We start from the raw sequence: 24,938 nt of genomic DNA, 5'->3' as shown, positions 1-24,938 counted from the left end.
TGATTAGATCAAAAGTTTTCTCGCAAAAAAACATGTACATAGCAGATTCTTTTACAATTATACCAGGTTTAAACTTGATTTGCAGCTCAAGAACACAAAAAGATAGATTTCGTTTTGAAATGTATTAAATTCAAATTGGGCTATAAATTAGCCCATATACCACTATTAGTAGAACATAACATGCCCTTCCTGTTTCTTTTGACGTGAATGGAATTTTTCTTTGATCAAAAGACCTCATGGTTTCTTTTGCTCCAATGAATCTTTTTTTATCAAAAGGCATCATTTAATGTTTTTAATCCATTCACATCGAAATAAACTCTAAAATTATTGAATCGTAGTAAATTTATGTTACATACATGTGCTGCATTTTTTCATTCTTTCTTCTCAAATTTAGTGAGGTTTTCCCGGTGGAGCCTCGTTTTGGAGGAATATTATCCCTGTTCTCCCACGAACAAAACACTGGCACTAGTTTCTTTTAGGGCTTTTTGAAACTAGGTGGGATAACCCAGCAACCAAACCCATCGTCTACTGGGCCGGCAATACCGACAGTCCCTACCTGATGGAAAATTGCGGCCCGCATAGTCATAGACCGTGTCGTGTTCTCTCGTTTGGGCCGCGACGAGGCAATCTGCCAGTCTGTACGGCACCACGCCGCTACCACCAGCCAAAAAAAAAAACCCAGCCGCGGCCGCCGTCGCCTGCCTCGCCGATGGCCGCCGCGCCGTCGAGATGTCTCCTCGTCACCGGCCCACCGGTAAGCAGTAACCCCTCGAACCCCGCACAAAACCCTCCTCCCGCCTTGCCAAGCGCCTAACCACGGCCTCGGTCGGCCCGCCGCCGGTGCTCGCAGGGCGTGGGGAAGACGACGCTGGTCATGCGGGTGCTGGAAACCCTCAGGTCGTCCCACCCGCACCTCGCCGTCCGCGGATTCTATACCCGTACCGCCCCCCTCCAACTCCGATCTCCGATTCGTTTGCCCGTGCGGTTTGCCCCCAGAGATTTCACTCCCCGTCGTGCTTTCTGTTTGCAGGGGAGGTGAGGGAGAATGGGGAGAGAGTCGGGTTCGAGGTCGTGACGCTCGACGGGCGAAGCGGACCGCTTGCATCCTCTAGGATTTCAAGGTTGCCCTCAGCTTGCCTGCCCCTATGCTTGATTTGAATTCCTTGGCTAGCATATGCACGGCAATAGATTCTTACACTCGAGTTAACTGCATCTAGTTTCAATAAACTTGCTTGCGGTCACTGTTAAAATCCTTGTCTGATGGTGCACAGAGTTCTCTCTCCAAGTGATGGACCATTTCAGAACTTCCTTAAACCTGTCTATGTTGCACTTTTAACACTTGCCTACATTTCAAATGCCGCTGATGGTAGAAGAATGCCTCCTGACACCGATATTCAGCTTGTTAGGCCACTTGTTTATGTCTCGGATTTGTCGATAAACATCTGATCTCCAAACTCAATTTTATGTGAGACTAGTTAATGCCACTGCCAGTAATCTCAAGCATATGGTAGATTTTGGCTCTTCTCATTTTGGCACACTCCTGCCATGCAGAGTAACAATTAGGTAGAATACATAGCTCAAGAAGTATCATCTTCACATAATTTTGCGTCTTTCCGTGTCTTGTTTTCTGTCATGTTACTGTATAGCTTCTAATCAAGCTCAGTGAAAAGGTTTTAGGTATGGTCTCTGTTAGATAATTCGTAGTTTATTTTAGTGCTTTGTTGATTATATCCTTATAGATCACTCATTGAACTATTTTATCTTAGTGATAATGGCATCTAAGTTTGTGGTATCTTGCAGCCCTGAGTCTGTTAGATGGCCTACTGTTGGGAAGTACAAAGTAGATGTAGCATCTTTGGAATCGCTAGCATTGCCTGAGTTACAGGTAAGCAGTTCCGAGATATTTCCCTGACCTTAGTTCGAATGGTAGGTTGCTAGTTTGTTCATACATGCCAGACATGTGTGATAATCATGAACCCAGGATTTAGACCAGTCTGTCAGATCACTGTTTACTATCGAAATGTAGCCAACAGCTTTATATTTCTTGTTGATTTATCAGGTCAAAGAAGATACAGATCTCTTCATCATTGATGAAGTGGGTAAAATGGAATTGTTCAGTTCAGCATTTTTCCCTGCTGTGATGAGAGTTATGGAGTCCAACATCCCTGTGCTGGCCACCATACCACTACCAAGATATGGCCGAGACATTCCTGGAGGTACCATTTTTAACAAATTGGGAACTTGACTGTACATGATATTGTATAAAGAGCATTGCATCGATTGTCTTTTAGTACCCGGTTCAGCAATGGGCACATTTTTATAACGATTGCTACAGTGTACCCAAGTGTGCTATGTTACATATATAAGAAATTAACAGATATCTCCAGCATGGGAGCAAGATATATTTTTACCACCCCATGCTTTTCGTAGACGCATGCGAGTCAATCTTCTGACTATGGTCTCTCCTTGGGTCGTGACTAAAACATTCTCCCCTATAAAATGCAGTTGCAAGGTTGAGGAATCATCCTGGAGCAGATGTTTTCACCTTAAATACTGGCAACAGGGATACCATGAGAGAGAGTATCTACAATCAGTTGAGCAGATTGATGCAGAAGAGGTGAATACCTGAATTAGAAGCAGATTGGAGAAGTTTTTCTTGCCTCAAATGCTGGTAACAGGATACAAAGAGAGAGTGTATGTACAAGTCAGTTGAGCAGATTGATGCAGAAGAGGTGACATGCTACCCTTTTATTGTGATGATTTTGTTAGTCTTGGCCTCTTGGGTAATGCAGAAAATTACATCTTCCTTTGAGCAAAAGAAGGTAGAACATTAGAGATTTTACTTCAGTAATAGCCCATCATTAGCTTGTAACATACAGTTATGTCTTCAAGTGGTGTACCTGCATGACTGAGTCATCTTTTGTATGTTCACTGACTATGGATAGACCACTCGGCAAGCTATTTTCGTGTACGTCGCTGGTTAATCTGAATATATAATAAGCATTTCAATTTTTGCAGGTTTCCTTCGGTTCTTCAATCATGTATACAGATTCAATCACAGCAGTTATAGCTTGTAATGAAGCATGTGGTAACTTCTACAACAAGCATCACATGATCTGCCCAAGTTTTACTAATAGGCCATCATTGTTTTGCATATAGTGGGCACATGAATGATAACTCCAGCTTGGTATTCCCTTCCCCACTGTACATTTCATATTATTTGGAAAATTGCTTGCTATTGTTAGTTGTTCATGTTGTTCTTACTCTTGCACTGTCTATGAAAGATGGCCAAGTTGCTGCCTAGATGAATAATAAGAATGCATATGACATAACTTGATAGAGACACTTAAATCACATCCTCGCGATAAGAACTTATGGCTTCTCCTTGTGAGAGTTTGGAAGCACTAACGATGATTGATAATGACCAATTTACTGTGAATATTTTGAGATGATTTAGGTCTATTCCTGCGGGAGGTTCCACGTTCTATTATTTCAAGGTGTTTGTTAGACTCAAGACTGGCCAATTAGTATAACCGTTTTGCTTATTCTCACTGTCTTGGATCTTGTGTAAATCTTAGTCACCCAAAACTGCATGCCATTTAGTCTGATCTGCAGAAACTGTTCGATTTTATCAAACATAACTGGTGTCTCTGATCTGTATAGATTATAAATGAATCTAGGTTGGGATGGTGGTTTAGACATATGACTTATCAGGCACTTTAATAGGCAATCCCTTAGTAGGTTGGCAATCAAAATAAATCTTATGTGAGATATGATTTCTGATTATGAAGTACAGCACATGCAGATCCCAGTCCATCCATTTTCTTTAAAGAGCAGACTGGTTTTATATCTCAGAATCCAGCAGCAGCAGTCATGCACAATGATCGCGCCTATAAACAAACTGGAGTACAACAAGTTTGATATATCAATTCCGTAGTAAGATGCATGTAAAACCCGTGCATAGGTTACCGTCTGACGGGGCAAAGAGATGATTGATGGGTTCTTGCCCCTACATTCACAATTGTTCAAGAGTCTGCTGGACCACTACTGCTCAGACACCTTGTAGTGCAGTATTGCTTACCCCAGAAGCAGGCAGCAGCTTCACATGAAAACATGTTGCTGTGGGGGCTCTCCTGATCTGAACGATCGGCGGGAATTTTCACCGGAAGATGCACGAGCTATTATTCATTGGGGTGGGCACAGAATTAAAGTGTGCTGTGCTGATCATGGCTTCCCCTTTACAACCTAGGAGACCCGGTTCCCCTTTAAGCCCCTGCAGAAAGACGCCATTAGACGCCAATGCTCCGAGTCTGCTTGCTTATATTAGCAAATTGCAAGTGATTCGAGGATCATCTCGGCTGATTTTTTTTATGGTGGTGTTTTAACTATTGGAAGCTCCTTTACACTTGTTGGCAGTGCTTTTGAAGGCAGAAAGCTCAAGGCAATCTCGAGAGGGATACGGCGGCCCATCGAGATATGCAAAGGTAAGTGCTTGTACATGCAGATCTATGCGTATGCAGAGTTGCGGACCGGATACATGCGCCATGGACGCAAGATGGAGCTGGAACAACCGAAGAGGGCTCCACGGACAAATCTACAAAGGTTGGTTGAACGAACCTACGAGCCTAATTATCAAGAAAATTCTCGTACCGTAGCCTTGAATTCATTCTCTCCGTAAAAATTGAAGATGAAGAAATAATCCTCAACTTGCGAACTCATAAACATTTGCCGAATTCTGTGTGTTCACATACTGTTCTGCTGTTAGGATAATGTCACTGAAGAGTAGATAGAGTAATCTTTGGTTAACTTTTGGCCCGGGTCGACAGCACAGCGATCGCCCTATCGCCCTTGGCTTTAGGCAATGTGGGCTGTGGGTGTGGGGAGGGGGTGGTATTGATTCGATGGGGCACCCCACCATGTGATGTCTTGATCCAGGAGGGTCACAGGGTTAACTAGTTTATAAGCTCCTCTCTCTCTCTTTTTTTTGCTGGGTAGGGTAGTTTATAAACTCCAGCATGATTTTCCCTGCCCCTTTGCATGCTTAGATTAGTAGGGAGGAATGATGGCCGTGCATGCGCGCACGTCATGCATTTGATAACCATAGCCCCAACCAAACTAAACAAAACAGAAAGAGGTTCGGTCTTCCTACCGAAAGCACCGGCTGCTGCTCATTTGTGTATTTCACAGGGAATGATGCTTGGTTTGATCTCCCCATCCATCCCTGTTTTTCTTTTCCTAACATCTCTCAATCAAATGCCATAGAATTTTTATTTCACACTAGATTGTGGGTGGCGTGTGTGGAACCGCAGTATCTGTGTCAGTTGGCAGTAGTTGGGTCAGATGGATACATGTAACATGTATATTGAGCAGAGAATTAACGAGGAGGCGACCTTGAGAAACAATAATACATACAGGGCAGGCATATGATGCCCACTACTGCATCATGGCCATCATACCACGCCATAATGGACCATTCCGATGTAATGTACACGCCCCATTGTATTATCATCACTCACAGCACGCACCGGCCGGCGCTGGCTTTGGCCAGTGGCAGCCGCTAACCAACTAACCAGCCCAGCCAGCCACATCCATCAGACCATCACTAAGCTGGTAGTAGAACTAGTAAACAAGCCGTAGAGCAGACAGTTGTTGGCTGCTGACGCCAAGCCGGCCGGGTCAAGGCAGGGCAGGCGCATGTGCGTGCGTGTGCGAGGGACATTCCGGCCACGGCCAGTGAGGCGAGGCGACGCGGAAATCTCCCGCGCGTCGCCGTCGCGCGTGGGGGCACTGGCGCATGCACGACACTGGTCCGGCCGGTCGACGGCGTGGGGCGTGGTGGCGCCGGTGCTGCTGTACCCCTGCCGGTCGGGGAGGAGATCGCCATTGAATAATGAATCGATGCGGCCGGTGCTCGGCGGCTCCGGCTGCGCGGCCACCAGCAAACAGCCGTGGTGACGCTGCCTCTGCCGCTGCCACTTCGCCTCGATAGACCTGCTGGTAATATACGTCTGGTGCCGCGCCTAGGATGCGATGCGTACGCTCGCTCGCGGCGAGGATGGAGAGTGGCCTAGATTGTTGAGAAGGACGCAGGGCACATGTAGTTAGGCAGATCGCGTGTGTGCGTGTCATCGCCATCAAAACAATCATTTGTAAGCTGTGGACACACGGTGCAAGCTAGGGATGATTACCGCGTGTTCCACCCGCCCAAATGTGGCCATTTCCCTAAGCTGGCCTTGGCGGATCTGCTGTACGGCTTGGGGTGCCAGGAACGATTCTCCCGCCTTGTATTAATATACTGTTAGTCTGTACTGGAGTATTAACAAAAGATGGGAGAATTGGTATTAGTAGTAGTACATCTCATCCAATTCCCACATGACATGGTCGATTCTATGATGGCCAGCACGCACAGGGCTGTCCGGAACGGAAACGGACGAGGAGGAGGCAGCAGCACCAGAACGGCGCCAAATGGAACGGCCTCCGCTCGTGCGGGCCGGGCAACGGAAAGCGTGTGGTTGCCGCACCAACCACTCCTACTCCTGGGTAGCTAGCCAGCCAGAGAGGGAGTCCTCGCCGCACCAAGCTGTTCTCTCCTCTTCAATCAATAACATAGTAACACTGTTATTATTAATCCCTAAAAATTTCAGCATATACTGTTAAAAATAGCGCCAGGGGGAATCTCCCCCGGCATCCCTTGAAAACGTCCAACAGGTAGAGGCTAACAGCACGGCGGCCGGAGAAAATGGCAGCACCATGGCAATGGCGTTTCCGATTATCGTATACGTAGTACTCCTTCCGTTCCAAATTACTTGTAGTAGGTATAAATGTTTCTAGATGTATTTTAGTTCTAGATACATTCATTTCTGCGACGAGTAATTTAGAACAGAGGGAGTAAGTTAGTAATTACAGAAGAGGGTGGGAAAGCTAGCGAGCGAGGCCGAGGCTTTCGCTTTCCCGGCTGTTGCTTTCCCTCCCGCCCCGTCCCGTCCATGCATATGCATATGCATATGCATGGCATGGGCTCCTGTCCCGCTTGCCGCCACTACAACTACCGCCATTCATAAGCCTCGGGCAGGCTCGCGTAGCGCCATCTCTTCTTCTCTTCTCCTCCGTGGGAGCTAGCTAGCATTCTTCGCTGACCCGCCGGCGACGGGCGGCCGGCTAGCCGTGGTTCGCCCGCGAGAGCTGCGCGCGGCGAGGTGGCGTAAGTACGCCGGCACCGGGAAGATCGATCCCTTGGATGCTCTTCTTGCCGGTTCATCGGTTCGTTCCTCGTCGACGATGCCTCCTGCTTCTTGGTCGATTCTTCTTGTTTAGCTAGCATTTGTTTTAGTTTTGCGTCCGGTTCGTTGCTTGTGCTTGGAGGAAATGCGTGCGATCTGCGTGCACGTGGTGGGGCTCGGCAGCTCAGCTTCCCCACCACCCACGTTGACGTCTCCGGACCGTCGCCGTCCTCCCCTGTTCATCTCCTCCTCTGCTTCCTCTCATGAATCTGACTAGCTTATTTCTTTGGAGAATTCCTTGCTTGTTGAATTTTGTTTTCACGCTTGCAAAAATAAACAAAAGATCTTTGGCCAATTGCTCTCCAATTTCTACTAGATTACTCTGTAATTTTCCTCATGAGAAATCTCTACTAGATTACTCTGCCCGAGAAGAAGAAGAAGAAGAAGAAGAAGAAGAAAATTCAGAGTATGACATGATTTCCTGCAAAATTTTACAGGATATCGAGGTCAATCCCACCCGGCCATCGGAGATCCTAGTAGCCTCGCCACCGAAGCAGACTGCTGGATCTCTCTGAAAGTTGTGACCATGATGCAGTACCTGGACTTCTCCCAGGCCAGCACCTCCAAGAAGTGGACGGCCAACAGCAGCAAGAGGCAGCCGGGCCAAGGTACACACTTGCTGAATTTTAGAATCCGATCATTTCCAGATACCTTTGCACGCCATTTTCATTGGTGGTGACAGTCCTGGTTCATGATTGGGTTCGCAGCAAGTTTAATGGATCGTGGTTGGGCTTAATTGCAGGGTTCGATGCTCCGAGGAACAGCATGGAGTTCGCCATGGAGGCGCCCCACAGCTACGGCGTCTTCCAAGAGGACGTCCCGGTGAGTAGTACAATCCCTTCCCTGTTCATTCTCTCCATCTGTCAGACTAATTCACTGCATCATTTTCTTCCCTGGCCCCTGTATGCATGCGTCTGGTAAATTATTTTGTTTCCAGAAAAAGGACCTGGAATTCCTTTTTTTTTCTTCTTCATTCCAGTCACAAACATTTCATGTTTCAGTTAGGTGGGTAGATCTTTCTTGACAGATGATATGTATTGTCCGTCCGTCCTTGGCAGCTCTGCTGCTAGGTGTACTTGTACCTGACTGTTGTTGCCCGAGAAGACAGCACGAAACACCCATTAATAATGCTGTCAAACAAACAGTAGACCACCATCTACTGCTGGGCACAATCACGTTGCCCCTTAATTACCTGGCCATTCTCTGCATCATTGCTTGCCATCTTTTGCCTCCAATAAGTAGGAGGCCATATGTTGAGCTGCTGGCATTGTTCTTCTAGCTAGATTACTACTGCTTTTGTGGTGTGTCCTGACCAAAGTTTCATGTACAACTCTCTGCAGTACTCTTGCAACAGCATGAGGCAGTACCCAAAATCATCCTCGGCCCCAATCAAGAAGCTGATCCATGAGGACGCGTCCTTCAGGCCGAACGAAGGCCACAAGAGAGTGCCCAGCGTCATCGCCAGGTTGATGGGCATGGACTCGCCGCCGATGAACTCCGAGCTCACCACCCACCTGGATGATGCTAGGCAGGAGATGGTCGTCGCGAGGCCGGTGCCGACCAAGCATGTCTCCTTCGCGCAGCAGAAGAATCCTGTCCGGCATACGGCGAAACAGGAAGTTTACACCTTCGACGACGCCGGCGACGACGAGAGGGACATTCTTGCTCAGCTGACCAAGAGGAGCAATGGTGGTGGAGGTGGTGGTGATGGGTGGAGCAAGCCGGTGCCGCGGGAGCACCCACAGGAGGAGGAGCTGCAGAAGTTCAAGAAGGACTTCGCGGCGTGGCAGGCCAGCAAGGTTTGGGAGCAGTCGAGGGCTCTGGAGCTGGACAGCCGGCATAATGTCGGCCACGACGAAGACGACAGGTGCTCGGAGATCGTACCCTACAGGTACCACCAGAAGGATCGCAAAGGGAGAGATGGCAGGCACGGCAATGACGCGCATTCGAGAAGAAGAGGCAAGGAGGGCGGCGGCGCGTCCATCTCCGGCAGCCGGACGTTCTCTCTGACGAGCGCGGACGACGGTTCTTCCGCGAGGCTGCCGCTCTCGAGATTCTATTACGAGGAGGAGGAGAAGCCGCTGTCGCCGACGAGGATCGTGATCCTGAAGCCCTGCCCGGAGCTGAGCGCCGACGACGTCGACGAGTCGTCGCTGGGCTCGCCGGAGCTGATGAAGAACGAGAACAACATGGAGGCGTTCCTGGAGGAGGTGAAGATGCGGCTCAAGATCGAGCTCGAAGGGCACTTGGCCCCCGACGACAGGGCGGCCGAACGGTGGCCCGACGTCCCCGCCGACCCGAAGCAGATCGCGCGGAACATCGCCGACCAGATCAGGGAGAGCGTCACCAAGGAAATGCACCACCCGGCGCTGCTACGCTCGGAGTCGACGCGGTCGTACCGCAGCAGCGACGTGCAGAGCCAGATGGACTACATATGCAGAGACGCAAGGAAGCAGCTCTCCGACCGGCTGAGGAACGTGCTCAGGAGGGAGCCGGAGGCAGACCAGCCGCCGCCGTTCGGCTCTCAGCGGAGACGGCCGGCCGCCTCGACGCCGTCGTCTTCGCCGTGGGACGAAGAGCCGCGGCCGAAGCCGACGAGTCCGCGGCGCGACGTGGCGAGGAAGGGCGACAAGAAAATCAGGAGCAAGGAGGAGAAGAAGCGCGCGATCGAGTCATCCGAAGTCCGGTCCTTCAGACATGGGTGGTACAAGAACTCCGCTACGGCGGCGGTCGTCGACTCCTCCGACGACGCGGCCTCGCCGAGGAACCTGATGAGGTCGTTCTCGGCGCCGGTGTCCGGGAACTTCGCGAAGTTCCTTTCGGAGGGGGAGCCAAAGGTGCTCGCCGGAGCGCGGGTGCAGCTGAAGCACGAGGGACATGGGGACTACTACGGCGGGCGGCCGTCGCCGGAGGAGGAAAGGCAGCCGAAAGGGAGGAAGGATGCGTTCGGCATCAAGGGGAAGGTGTCCAACCTGCGGCAGAACCTCGGGCTTAGAGCGAAGCTGTTCGGCAAGAAGCTCCACTCCGCCGCCGCCGACGAGTCGTCGTCATCGTTCTTCCTCGACGACTTCCCGCCGATGGGCACGCTGGTCACCGCCCCCTCCGTCCTCATCCACCCCGGCGTCCTGCAGGTGAGGGACCGAACACTTGCTGTTGTTTCAGAATTCAGAGTGAGTGCGATCGATCTGACATGGGAATGTTCAGGAGAACTCCACCGAGGTGCCGCCGAGCCCGGCGTCGTGGTGCAGCAGCCCGCCAGATGAATTGATGATCCGGGGAGGTTACCCGAGCCCCGTCTCGCCGTTGGAGGCTTCCTTCGGTGAGCACCGGTCCCCGTTGAAGCCGGCGGCGAGCTCAAGTGCTTCTGGTAAGTAGTAGCAACTGCTGCTCATGTCTGAATTTACTTCAAAACAGTGTTCAGAGGTTATGTTTCTAACGAAATGTTGTCTCAGAACCAGGCAATTCATGCCTGGAGCAAGATCAAGCTGAAGAAATCCCACAAGCAAGTTCAGCAGTCCAGGACGATGACGACGACGACACGGCCGAGATGGATCACCCGACAAAAGCTTTCATCAGAGCCGTCCTCGTCGTGGCCGGCATGTACGGCCAGAACTCCGGCGATCACCTCTCATTAACCTGCCAACCGATCAAGCCGATCCCCAAGTGGGCGTTCGAGCAAGTCATCTGCTCGACACCACCTCCGGAAGCCGCTTCCGTCCATGACGTCGACCACCGCCTCCTCTTCGACCTGATAAACGAGGCGCTGCCCGGAGCCGCCCGCGGCTCGACGACACTGTGCGTGTTCAGCAAGTGGTACGCGGCGCCACCGAGAAGAGCGTCGGCGGACAAGAGGCTGCTCGACGGGCTGTGGAGATCCGTGCAGACGTGGCTGGAGCCGCCGAGCGTCGACGACGACGCCTACTCGGTGGACGGGCTCATCGGCCGCGACATGGGCGTGTCCCCCTGGAGCGGCGTGTTCCGCGACGACGTCGACGGGATAGCCGAGGAGATGGAGGCGGAGATCCTGTCGGAGCTGGTCGACGAGACGCTGTGGGACGTGCTGCTCAACGTAGGGGACTGACTGACTGACTGTGTGGTTGAGCTTGGTGTTCAGAGCATGCATACTTGTACAGTACATTTTGGGGTGTGTTTTTCTCTCTTCTTCTTGTGTTTCTTCGGAGTGCTTTTGCCGGATTTGTGATGAGATGCTGGTGAGTGAGTGAGTGAGTGAGTGGGAGATGTAACTAAGCTTGTGTGTGTGCGCTTGTGCGTGGAAGGATACCGAAGATATCTGTCCAGAGAAAATGCACAGGGAGACTGAAGATGAAGGATTCTTATTCATGCCATTAGTAGACTGAACAGAGCAGGTAACACTGGTGGTACATCTGAAGCAACAGACACACGGTACGCTACGAGTACGATGGATGGGTTGATCAGGCGGTGCAGACGACGCAGGTGCAGGTGGGGCCGCAGGTGCAGTCGGCCCTGCCGGCGCCGTCGCCGGAGCCGAGCCTGCCGCAGGCGCACGGCCTGCAGGAGCAGTGCTCGCCGCAGGTGCAGGTGGTGTGCGCCACGGCCGCGGGGTTCACCGGCACCGCCCCGCCGCCGCCGCTGCTCTGCTTCTTCCCGGCGCACCTGCCCACACCGACACACGTCAGATCTAGCAAAAGGTACGCGACCCCTCGAGTAAGTAAGCAAGCTACTGCTGGCTGCAGAGAGATTGGAGTCACGGTGGGTGCCTGCCTGCAAGCGGCGCCGCCCGGGCACGGCACGGCGCAGCCGCACTTGTCGTCGCAGGGCATGGTCACGGTCACGGAAGCTGTTGCCTGGCGCCTTTCCTTCCCGGAGATTATCAGTCGGCAGGAGCCTTGCAGGGCGCGCGTGGCAATTTAGAGCTTGCCACGAGCGATGGAGATGGGTGCATGGACGCCAGGTGGGCGCAGCGGTGGCGGCGGCGCGCGCGCTCTAGGTGGTGTCGCCGCATGCCGGTGCCTGCTGTCCTACTACGCCGGTGACAGACAGCAATCTGCCGGCACGGCAGCGCTTCGCTTGCGCGGCACGTGTCGGGACGAAGAACAGTTCGTCAATGCGTTCATGTCCGTCGCACTGCGGCACGACGAACGTACGCGTATGTACGGCTTCGTTTTGCCTCTTCTAATATTGACTTTGAAACTCTTGTAATGAAAGGATTTTCTACGTAGTAGTGCGCAATGATCCATAGTTTCATGATTAGAGATAGTGTTGCTATTAAAATCAATGATGATATTGGCAACTATTTTCAAACGAAGAAATGATTGCGACAAGATGATCCAGTATCGCCCATGCTATTCAATATAGTGGCGGATATGTTAATGGTCATGATTGAGCGTGCCAAAGTTGATGGCCAAATTGATGGGTAGTGAACTATACAACTCATGGTGGTCTCTCTATCCTTCAATATGCCGATGATACAATTCTTTTCATGGATCATGACCTCGAGAAAGCAAGAAATCTAATTAGTTTTATCAGCATTCGAGCAACTCTCAGAGCTTAAGTTAATTTTCATAAAAGTGAATTGTTTTGTTTTGGCGAGGCTGAAGACGAGGCCCATGTGTATGTTGACCTGTTTGGATGCGGGTTGGGCCAGTTTCCGATCACTTATTTTGGGATACCGATATATTATCGGAGACTCACAAATGTTGAATGAAAACACGTCAAGGAGAGGCTAGGAAAAAGACTGAGTAGTTGGAAAGGCAAACTGCTATCTCTGGGTGGAAGGTTGATCCTCATAAATTCAGTACCGAGTAACATGGTACTATATATGATTTCCTTCTTCCAGTTGTCGAAAGGAGTATTACATAGATTGATTGGATTACTATCGATCGAGATTGTTTTGCCAAGGACATAGAGAGAGAAAGAAATATCAGCTGGCTAAATGAAGTGTGGTTTGCCGTCCAAAGGACCAAGGCGGGTTGGGCATTCATGACCTTGATTAAGAGTAGTGCCTCCCCTCCGCAAATGGTTGTTTAAGTTATTGACGGAAGATGGTGTATGGCAAATCCTCCGAAGGAGAAAATATGTGGGTTCAAAGGCGACATCACAAGTATACTGCAAGCCTGGGGACTCTCACTTTTGGGCGGGTCTAATGGCAACGAAGAAATGTTTCTTCCACTATGGTTCCTTCTCGATTAAGGGTGGCTCGAAAATTAGATTCTAGAAGGACAAGTGAAAGGATCGAGATGGGCCTAGAGGGGGGGGGTGAATAGGTACAATTACAAAATTTAACTTACTTAGCAATTTTTAGGCAATAATGTGGAATATGAAGGTGAGCCTAACAATTGCAAGTGTGATACTAAGAGCAAAGCAAGCTAAACATGTTGGGGAATGTAGTAATTTTAAAAAAATCCTACGCACATGCAAGATCATGGTGATGCCTATCAACGAGAGAGGAGAGTGTCGTTCACGTACCCTCGTAGACCGTTAAGCGGAAGCATTATGACAACGCGGTTGATGTAGTCGTACGTCTTCACGATCGACCGATCCTCAGTACCGAACATACGGCACCTCCGCGTTCAACACACGTTCATCTCGGTGACGTCCCGCGAACTCACGATCCAGTAGAGCTCGGGGAAAAGTTTCGTTAGCATGACGACGTGGTGACGATGTTGATGAAGCTACCGTCGCAGGGCTTCGCCTAAGCACCGCTATGATATAACCGAGGTGGATTGTGGTGGAGGGGGCACCGCACAAGGCTAAGAGATCAATCGATCAATTGTTGTGTCTTTGGGGTGCCCCCTGCCCCCGTATATAAAGGAGCTAGGGGAAGGCGGACGGCCAAGGAGGAGGGCGCGCTAAGGGGGGAGTGTCGTGGAACTGTCACGGCAGATGTCCTTAGTGTCAGAACTTAGTCGCGAGGCCAACGCATCTATGTGGTAGCTTGAGAGGGGTTGAGCGGGACGAGAGACGCGATGTTTTACCCAGGTTCGGCCCCTCACGGTGGAGGTAAAAGCCTACATCCTGCTTCATTGATATTGATGATCATGATCACGGTTACAAGAGTGCTCTATTTCGAGAGCTATTGTCTAAACCTAACTTGTCCAACCTGTGGAACTTGTGAATCTTCTCCCCCTTTTGGGGAGCCCTGCCCCTCCTTATATATGTTGAAGGGGCGGTTTACATGTGGAGTCCTATTAGGATTAGGACTAGTCTATCTCTAATACAAACCGGATAGAAGTCCAGGTCTTAGCTCCTTGTAAGATAATATTCCTCCTTCCTTTCCTCTTAAACCGGCCCACCATTAAACGTGAACCGGCCTTCTAGGTTTTGGGCCTTGTCATCTGTCTGTCCCGCACGCCGGATCACCAGTGAGTCATAATGACCAGGTGGGTTGCTTGTAAACCGCCAGGTCAAGGCGGGTCGCCAGTAACTCGCCATGTGTCAGGGGGTCTTCAGATAATCCGCCAAGTCCGGCCGGGTTAACTTCCGGCCGGTTTACACCGCCAATCATGTAAACCGCCAATCCTCTGGCGGTTTACCATTGAAACGCCTAGTCCGGCCGGGTTATACTTCCGGCCGGTTTACGCCGCGGGGTATATCCCCGACATTAGCCCCCAAGTTTAGCTTGGATTTATTCATGGTAAACTTATGCTGCAAAATAAACACAAGAACAAATTTGACAGGTTATGCTCCGGGTTAAGAATTTTTGTAAACCGGTACCTGATCATCCTTAAGTCCTTGTTATTTCCTCCTTCTGGGAAATCCGGGTCAACAGACCAGCTTCATAATCAATTTGCCGACATTGGTTTGTCACCGAGAAATATTGTGAAGAATAACTCCTTTAACTCGGCTCCCAAAGCACCGGTTTAAGAAATACGGGTCTGAAAATACTTATCTGATATTCAGCCGGTTTGAAGATATAAAACTTGCTGGTTTAATATTTACCAAAATGGCCGGTTTATAAATATTGATGGCACCGGGTCATAATTGTTGTCGACACCGGGTCATGTAATTGATCTTCCTGATTTGCTCAAAACTAATAAATTGAAGATGTTCCTCCTTTATATGCATAATGCCTGTAGCCCCCAAGTCTTAAGAAGAGAATATAGTGATAATTTAAGACTTGCTCCAATAAGTGTTTCAACCTTGAAGAAATCCGATTAGTTCATCTCAACCATATAAACTGAATACTCCATATATGTAGCCCCCAAGTGCCGGGTTGTCATGCTTGCAGCAACCTGGGACTTGTAATTGCTTATAAAACTTCAATCAGTGTAGCCCCCAAGGGCCGGCTCAATAAGATAATATTGAGCTGGGACTTGATATATTCTTCAATGAAAATAACATCATATGATGTAACCCCCGTCATGGGGCTTGAACCCACGTCCACAAGGTTAAAAGCCTTGTGCTTTACCAACTGAGCCGTGGATCCTTCAATAATAGATGAAAATCTGTGTACCTTGAATTGTTGACATGAGCAATTGGTAGCCCCCAAGGGCCGGCTCATTATAATATGATGAGTCGGGTCTTCAATAAGACCAAAAATGACTTGGCATTAGCCCCCAAGTGTCATGATGCATGCTTGCAGCGACATGAGACTTGCATGTAATCTCGATTTGAATAATGTAGCCCCCAAGTGCCGGGTTGTAAGCCTGCAGCGACTCGGGACTATTCCTTTCATTGTAGAATAAACCATATCCATTGATAATATAATCGCCATTGCGCTAAAGCGACTTGGAAAACCTCAATAATACCGGTTATTAATAATCATAATAAAATACAGCCATGTTGGCTATTCAAGATAACATAATCCGATATGAAAACCTTATTCATTCAACATCATAATGGAAATTCAGCCAAGTTTGGCTATTTGAATAATATAACCCAATGATTTATAAGCGCATGATTCCAATGGCGCAATCCAAATATATATATACAGGCGACTTATAGTCCAAAGCCAGGCCGGTTTAACAAACCTGTTTCTGCATATACAAGTTTAAAGTGTCCTGGCGGTTTACCGCCGGACGGGTCATAATGCCCAACATATAACCCGGGTTTATAACCAAGGCTGCCCTTAAGAATAATCAAATATGAAATAGATAATACCTGTGACATTGAATCACATTGTTGGTTTTACCAACTTTTTGTAGTAAAGGTGATAACCCCAATCTTAAGTACTGATAACTCCTTACATATTGTGCCGGTTTATGATAAAACCATGCGGGCTGTGATAAACACCGGTTTACTCCATAATAGGATGGTAACAGAAAATCAAACCGGGCAGATAGTCTCCGGATTAAGATTTGACCGTGTTCCGTCAATTTGTAATTTGACAGTTTGGGCCGGTTTAAAACTTTGTCGGTTTAAAAACGCAACAAAAATAAAAGAAACAATTATCAAGGAAAATATTGAAGCAAAGGCAATGATAAAACCATTTGCAAAAAGAGGCTTATTTGAGCTGATCAGATGGCGTTACCATGGTCGGACACGACCAAGCTCCCGATAGGTGTAGCTATGGTTCAAGTCAGCCAGGTCCCCAAATGAAACCGTGGCATTTATGCCGATCAAGTGGCATGGCAATGGTTCGGGTTCGACCAAGCCCCCAAGTGATTCTGTGGCCTTAGGCCGATCAAGAGGCATGACTGGTTCAGACGTGACCAAGTCCCCAAGTGATCTGGTGGCTCTCGCCTATCAAGAGGTATTGCATTGGTTCGGACACGACCAAGCCCCCAAGTGATGTTTATAAAATTTTCAAGGGGTAAACCGGAGGCCGCTTTAAAATAGAACAACTCCGTGTAACCACGCATGATGTAAAAGAACAGAGACCCCGCTTTATGAAGCAGACACCCCCATGTGATCAATAATATGGCAGGCCAGTAAGACGGGATACCCATGTTTGAACCGCGCATCGTGGCAGCAGGTCCTCTTCGGCAATTTTTAATTTTTTGCAAGAGATAAATCCTTTTTGAACCAGATGTTAAATCGGATATTGAGAGCTTCAAAGCTTTGTGGGAGATATCTTTCCCTTGAACCAGATTTTAAACCGGAATCTTCATTTTCAGCCGGAAATTTTCTGACGGCCTTTAAACTCGAACTTGCGAGAAGTTAATTCTTTTTTGAACCGGACATTGTTAAACCGGATTTGAGCGCTTCAGAGCCTTGTGGGAGAATAGATTTCTCTTGAACCGGACTGTAAACCGGATATTTGAGAGCTGCAGTCAGACTGACTTCCCTTGAGCCGGATTTTAAATCGGAATCCTTTCTGATGACCCGGATTTTCTTCATTGAGCCGGGATTTTGTAACTGTCATATACTTTCTAAACCGGAAATTTTCTGACGGCCTTTAAATTTTCATCAATATAACAGTAGCCTCCAGGACTGGGTTATCTTTCCCTCTATCGTCCTGGGGTTCTTAAATTTCCTGAAACTGGCAAGATCGCTGAGTCATGTCATCGTAGCCCCCGAGTCTCAAAGGTGACTCGAGGAGTTGGCTTGAGACTCTCCATATTTGACCGTGATATAAACCGGCATAACTTGTATATCATCGGTGTTGATAGCACGATGTGAATCCATAGAAGGTTGAGGTGACTGAGGCGGGTTGTAAATGATCCCATATGAGCCGTGTCAGCAACTCGGCCAATGGTTCCTTCCAACTGGCGATTTGAAGTTAATCAAACTGTAGTGGCGGCGACTTGTGCACCTACCCATTGAACCATCCAGTGCAGACGGCGGCTGATAATATATGATAATTTACCTCCAATTTGTTGGAAGAAAACCGGGCTTCCCAAGTAGTGACTTGCTCATAGTCAATAAACAGTTCATCCAGACAAGTGCGGCCCAGTATGTTGATGTAGACCAGGCCGCGAGACATGGACGACAAAGACGACCGTAGCATCAGAGGTGGCTCAGACAGATAAGTCGGCCGCGGCATTGTACGCCGGTGCGGACGGGAGAATCGTCCGCAACGTTTGTAAACCGGCGCGCACGCGTAAACTGGCTGCGAGAGCGGACGGGCGAGTCAATCACAGGCGTAGTCCCGGCTAATCGATGTAGACCGGGCTGCACGGGCGGCAGCTTGTACGCGTCCATCCACCATGTAATGTGGCACGGACGACCACCGGGCAGGACGTTGCCAGCGCGTACTCCGTACCCATGGTATAAACCATGTTTTATAATGAATAATTGTCCTGCATATCATAATATTCGGTCCAAAGTAATTGTTCCCTTGATAAAAACAATATATACCAAGAAACTAGATTTAGATGGATATCACTGAATGTTTTTTGTTCGGACAACGGATGATCTGTTCGTCGCGACAGAGGCGGTTTATGTGTCTGGCGACTCAATATGGTCCCGGCGGTTCAAGCAGAAACCCTCCGGGTTATTCTCCAGGTCTTTAAACGCCCGACACGGGCGGTGCAGATGTATACGTTGCCTCCGACGCCGGTGTACGAGGACCGGATCATACCCTTGGCCATGAGTCCGTTGACCTGTGTATAGCATAGCATACCGTGGAAAAAGCTTTGGATGATACTTAATTATACCAGTAAAAATTTAGAAAAATAGCACCTGATTTGTTTGTATGGCAGATGATCCATATGTAATATCCATCAATAAATTTGGGAGTGAAGCACGGCGGGAGGTGGAGCAGCCGGCTCGGGGCGAGGTCGTCGATGGCAGCAAGGTGCACTGGCGGCTCGGAGGAGGCGAAGCGCACTGGCAGCTCGACACCGGCAGAAGTGGCCTAACGCGGCCGCGGGGCAGCGGAATCAGCCAGGCGCGGCTGTGGTCGAGGCCCGCGGCAATCTGGCCGCAGTAGTGGTGGTGCATCAGCGGAGGCCGTGTCTTCGTTCGTTTCTGGTAGACCTGTCTCGATCCTCACGTCGACCGCAACAGAGATTCTGTTTCTTGGCGGAAACCTTGCGTTTTGGACCGATTCCGCATCGTACAACACATCGCCCAAACAAAGAAAATCCTCTGATCTCCTATCAAACTCAGCGACTTGCGGCGATGCCGTAGCAAAAACTGATCTTTTGATTAGATTTGATGGATCGCCAAAGACGGGTGCGGTGTACTGATTCTGCAAAACCCTAAATTTCTTTCTTCTCAAAAACTTGTATATGTCGTCCGGGTTGCTTTCCATAGAGACAATGTAGATCCTTCCAAACCGGTCCTTCTTCATCCGGAAATTTTGTGAATTTCTCGAAACCCTAGAAGCGATCCCTCCAAGAACTCAACACCATCGTGCGCAGGCCCCACGGTGGATGCCAACTGTCATGGAACTGTCACGACAGATGTCCTTAGTGTCAGGACTTAGTCGTGAGGCCAACGCATCTATGTGGTAGCTTGAGAGGGCTTGACAGGGAGTCCTACTCCCACTGGAAGTAGGACTCCCTCTTTTCCTAGTTGGAGTAGGAGAGGAGAAGGAAGGGAGAGAAGAGAGAAGGGAAGGCCCCCCCTTCTTGTCCAATTCAGACTAGATGGGGAGGGGGGGCGCGGCTGCCCTTGGCCGCCCCTCCTCTTCTCCCACTAAGACCCATTAGGCCCAATGTACTCCCTGGGGGGTTCCGGTAACCCCCCGGTACTCCGGTAAATGTCTAAAACCTCCCGAAACATTTACGGTATCCGAACATAGTCATCCAATATATCGATATTTATGTCTCGGCCATTTCGAGACTCCTCGTCATGTCTGTGATCATATCCGGGGCTCCGAACTACCTTCGGTACATCAAAACACAAAACTCATAATACCGATCGTCATAGAACTTTAAGTGTGCGGACCCTATGGGTTCGAGAACTATGTAGACATGACCGAGACACGTCTCTGGTCAATAACCAATAGCGGAACCTGGATTCTCATATTGCTTCCTACATATTCTACGAAGATCTTTATCGGTCAAACCGCATAACAACATATGTTGTTCCTTTTGTCATAGGTATGTTACTTGCCCGAGATTCGATCGTCGGTATCTCAATACCTAGTTCAATCTCGTTACCGGCAAGTCTCTTTACTCGTTCCGTAATGCAACATCCTGCAACTAAGTCATTACTCACATTGCTTGCAAGGCTTATAGTGATGTGCATTACCGAGAGGCCCCAGAGATACCTCTCCAACAATCGGAGTGACAAATCCTATTCTTGATCTATGCCAACTCCACGCACACCATCGGAGACACCTGTAGAGCACCTTTATAATCACCCAGTTACATTGTGATGTTTGGTAGCACACAAAGTGTTCCTCCGGTATTCGGGAGTTCCATAATCTCATAGTCATAGGAACATGTATAAGTCATGAAGAAAGCAATAGCAGTAAACTTAAACGATCAAGTGCTAAGCTAACGAAATGGGTCAAGTTAGTCACATCATTCTCCTAATGATGTGATCCCGTTGATCAAATAACAACTCATGTCTATGGCTAGGAAACTTAACCATCTTTGATCAATTAGCTAGTCAAGTAGAGGCATACTAGTGACACTATGTTTGTCTATGTATTCACACATGTATTATGTTTCCGGTTAATACAATTCTAGCATGAATAATAAATATTTATCATGAAATAATGCTACCTCTTTTAGCACTGCGTTGGTTTTCCCCGAAGAGGAAGGGATGATGCAGCAAAGTAGCGTAAGTATTTCCCTCAGTTTTTGAGAACTAAGGTATCAATCCAGTAGGAGGCTACGCACGAGTCCCTCGCACCTGCACAAAACAAATAAATCCTCGCAACCAACGCAAATAGGGGTTGCCAATCCCTATAGGGCCACTTACGAGAGTGAGATCTGATAGATATGATAAGATAACATTTTTGGTATTTTTATGATAAGATGTAAAGTAAAATAAAGGCAAAGTAAATAGCAAAGTAAATAATTAAGTAGTAGGAGATTGATATGATAAAGATAGACCCGGGGGCCATAGGTTTCACTAGTGGCTTCTCTCAAGAGCATAAGTATTCTACGGTGGGTGAACAAATTACTGTTGAGCAATTGATAGAATTGAGCATAGTTATGAGAATATCTAGGTATCATCATGTATATAGGCATCACGCCCGAGACAAGTAGACCGACTCCTGCCTGCATCTACTACTATTACTCCACTCATCGACCGCTATCCAACATGCATCTAGAGTATTAAGTTAAAATAGAGTAACGCTTTAAGCAAGATGACATGATGTAGAGGGATAGACTCATGCAATATGAAGAAAACTACATCTTGTTATCCTCGATGGCAACAATACAATACATGCCTTGTTGCCCTTACTGTCACCGGGAAAGGACACCGCAAGATTGAACCCAAAGCTAAGCACTTCTCCCATTGCAAGAAAGATCAATCTAGTAGGCCAAACCAAACTGATAATTCGAAGAGACTTGCAAAGATAACCAATCATACATAAAAGAATTCAGAGAAGATTCAAATATTATTTGTATATAGACTTGATCATAAACCCACAATTCATCGGTCTCAACAAACACACCGCAAAAAGAAGATTACATCGAATAGATCTCCACAAGAGAGGGGGGGAACATTGTATTGAGATCCAAAAAGAGAGAAGAAGCCATCTAGCTACTAACTATGGACCCGTAGGTCTGAAGTAAACTACTCACGCTTCATCGGAGAGGCTATGGTGTTGATGTAGAAGCCCTCCGTGATCGATGCCCCCTCCGGCGGAGCTCCGGAACAGGCCCCAAGATGGGATCTCGTGGATACAGAAAGTTACGGCGGTGGAATTAGGGTTTTGGCTCCGTATCTGATCGTTTGGGGGTACGTGGGTATATATAGGGTAGGGCACGCCCCCTACCTCGTGGCCTCCTGTTACATGCCTTGACGTAGGGTCCAAGTCTCCTGAGTTGTATTCGGTCAGAAAATCACGTTCCCGAAGTTTTCATTCTGTTTGGACTCCGTTTGATATTCCTTTTCTTCGAAACCCTAAAACAGGCAAAAAAACAGCAATTCTGGGTTGGGCCTCCGGTTAATAGGTTAGTCCCAAAAATAATATAAAAGTGGATAATAAAGCCCAATAATGTCCAAAACAATAGATAATATAGCATGGAGCAATCAAAAATTATAGATACGTTGGAGACGTATCAAGCATCCCCAAGCTTAATTCCTGCTCGTCCTCGAGTAGGTAAATGATAAAAACAGAATTTTTGATGCGGAGTGCTACTTGGCATAATTTTAATGTAATTCTTCTTAATTGTGGTATGAATATTCAGATTCGAAAGATTCAAGACAAAAGTTCATATTGACATAGAAAAAAATAGTAATACTTCAAGCATACTAACAAAGCAATTATGTCTTCTCAAAATAACATGGCTAAAGAAAGTTATCCCTACAAAATCATATAGTCTGGCTATGCTCTATCTTCACCACACAAAATATTTAAATCATGCACAACCCCGATGAGAAGCCAAGCAATTGTTTCATACTTTTGACATTCTCAAAACTTTTTCAATCTTCACGCAATACATGAGCGTGAGCCGTGGATATAACACTATAGGTGGAATAGAGTGGTGGTTGTGGAGAAGACAAAAAGGGAGAAGATAGTCTCACATCAACTAGGCGTATCAACGGGCTATGGAGATGCCCATCAATAGATATCAATGTGAGTGAGTAGGGATTGCCATGCAACGGATGCACTAGAGCTATAAGTATATGAAAGCTCAAAAAGAAACTAAGTGGGTGTGCATCCAACTTGCTTGCTCATGAAGACATAGGGCAATTTTGAGGAAGCCCATTGTCGGTGTCAAAACCGGTGGATCTCGGGTAGGGGGTCCTGAACTGTGCGTCTAAGGTGGATGGTAATAGGAGGCAGGGGACACGGTGTTTTACCCAGGTTCGGGCCCTCTTGATGGAGGTAATACCCTACGTCCTGCTTGATTGTTCTTGATAATATGAGTAGTACAAGAGTTGATCTACCACGAGATCGAAGAGGCTAAACCCTAGAAGCTAGCCTATGGTATGATTGTTGTTGTCCTACGGACTAAAACCCTCCGGTTTATATAGACACCGGAGGGGGCTAGGGTTACACAAGGTCGGTTACAAAGGAGGAGATATACATATCCGTATTACCTAGCTTTCCTTCTACGCCAAGTAAAGTCCCATCCGGACACGAGACGAAGTCTTCAGTCTTGCATCTTCATAGTCCAACAGTCTGGCCAAAGGATATAGTCTGGCTGTCCGGAGACCCCCTGATCCAGGACTCCCTCAGTAGCCCCCGAACCAGGCTTCAATGATGTCAAGTCCGACATGCAGTATTGTCTTCGGTATTGTAAGGCGGGTTCTTCTCCAAATTTTGAATGTTTGTTAAGTAGTGTCCGGCCCCATAAATGTTGGACCTCTTGGCCACGCCCAATAAGGGCTATCTTCCACATGTTGAATGAATACGAGGAGCCAGGGTGTTTTTACATTCGCCCCCCTAGCCAGATAGATAAATTGTCTATTAAAGGGATGGGGATTCTTAGATCCAATCCATACCATCCTCCCACAGCGAGAGTCCATCGGAGTGCGCTTCGGAAAAATCCACTCCAACATGGCCGACCACCGCAACTCCTCCTCTCGCCCCCGTAGCCCTAAGCCCGGTGATTGGGAGAGGTGTTCTATCTCACACAGTCGATTAGTCGAACTGCAGACTCAGGGATTTCTCCCTCCAGCGTATATGGTTCCCGTCCGAGCCGGGCTCGCCACCTACAATGGCGGGGAGCAAGTGGAGAGCTTCCCCAGCCCCTCTATGGGGGAGCGGGTATGCCTTGTTCCTTACTTATTAAGGGGACTTGGATTTCCAATTCATCTGTTCCTCCGCGGGCTCTTGGAGTTTTACGGCCTCCAACTGCATAATTTCACCCCTGCTTCCATATTACACATCGCCGGCTACGTTGCCCTCTGCGAGCTATTCCTGGGCTGCGAGGCTCATTTCGAGCTGTGGAAAAGGTTATTTTGCCTCGTCCCCCGCACACAGAAGGGGTCACTTTATCAAGTAGGCGGAGCCGAAATATGGCGCATCGCCGAAACCGGATACCTGTCCGGTACTCCGAAGAAGACGTTCGAGGACTGGCCTTCGAAATGGTTTTATATGGAGGACGTCCCCCTTTCGGACCCTGTTCGACGGGGTCTTCCTGAGTTCAACAATGCTCCTCTGAAGAAACGCCGAAGCTGGCGCCCACGAAGCCCCCAGGAGGAAGACAACGGAGAAGTCCTTTACCTGATGAACCGGATAATAGCGCTGGCTCAATCAGGATTGACAGTAATCGAGGTTATGTCAATATGCATAATGCGGGGAGTGCAGCCACTTCAATATCGAGGGTACCCCCTGCGGTGTTTTAACGGGGAAGATGATGCCACCCATTGCGGGCGTAAGGGACCGGACACCGCTGCTGCTTTAGCAAAAATTATGTCCGAGTTGTTCAAGGGAGAGGAAGAGGAGTTCATCCGCATCAAGCCACAGGATGGATTCTCCATGTACAACCCTCCAAGCTGGGTGAGTTATATCTCCTTACTCCCATTCTTCCCGCATTCTTTGTTGTAGGTACTTACCTTGCCATTTTACGACAGGAACTGCGAAAAGCCGTAAGGCAGGTCAACAACCCATCTCCACAACCAGAGGACCCTGACCGGGCCCTCGGTCTCGGACTCGAAGAAGATCCGGACATATTCATGGAGTTGATAGACAGGCGGTTCTATCAATTGAGTTGT

The 24,938-nt window shown here is 48.5% G+C and overlaps 2 protein-coding genes across 2 annotated transcripts; one reads left to right on the top strand and one right to left on the bottom strand.

Annotated features, from left to right (window-relative positions):
• The first annotated feature begins 622 nt into the window (after nucleotides 1-622).
• On the top strand, nucleotides 623-11,617 carry LOC123101757 (uncharacterized). Its single transcript, XM_044523063.1, has 14 exons — nucleotides 623-754; nucleotides 851-938; nucleotides 1,031-1,121; nucleotides 1,801-1,885; nucleotides 2,060-2,216; nucleotides 2,506-2,617; nucleotides 2,880-2,922; nucleotides 3,019-3,088; nucleotides 4,396-4,602; nucleotides 7,718-7,888; nucleotides 8,023-8,102; nucleotides 8,621-10,411; nucleotides 10,485-10,647; nucleotides 10,733-11,617. Exons 1-14 carry the CDS (start codon nucleotides 710-712, stop codon nucleotides 11,359-11,361), a joined length of 3,732 nt encoding a protein of 1,243 aa, XP_044378998.1. The 5' UTR covers nucleotides 623-709; the 3' UTR covers nucleotides 11,362-11,617.
• Nucleotides 11,599-12,143, bottom strand: LOC123105803 (EC protein I/II-like). Its single transcript, XM_044527950.1, has 2 exons — nucleotides 12,024-12,143; nucleotides 11,599-11,915 (listed from the first exon to the last, which is right to left on the bottom strand). Exons 1-2 carry the CDS (start codon nucleotides 12,080-12,082, stop codon nucleotides 11,714-11,716), a joined length of 261 nt encoding a protein of 86 aa, XP_044383885.1. The 5' UTR covers nucleotides 12,083-12,143; the 3' UTR covers nucleotides 11,599-11,713.
• Between the last annotated feature and the right edge of the window lie 12,795 nt (nucleotides 12,144-24,938).

The sequence above is a fragment of the Triticum aestivum genome, chromosome 5A, assembly GCF_018294505.1.
Source record: "Triticum aestivum cultivar Chinese Spring chromosome 5A, IWGSC CS RefSeq v2.1, whole genome shotgun sequence".
In the NCBI taxonomy this organism is placed as follows: Eukaryota; Viridiplantae; Streptophyta; class Magnoliopsida; order Poales; family Poaceae; genus Triticum; species Triticum aestivum.
This window is presented reverse-complemented; position numbering and strand designations above follow the sequence as displayed.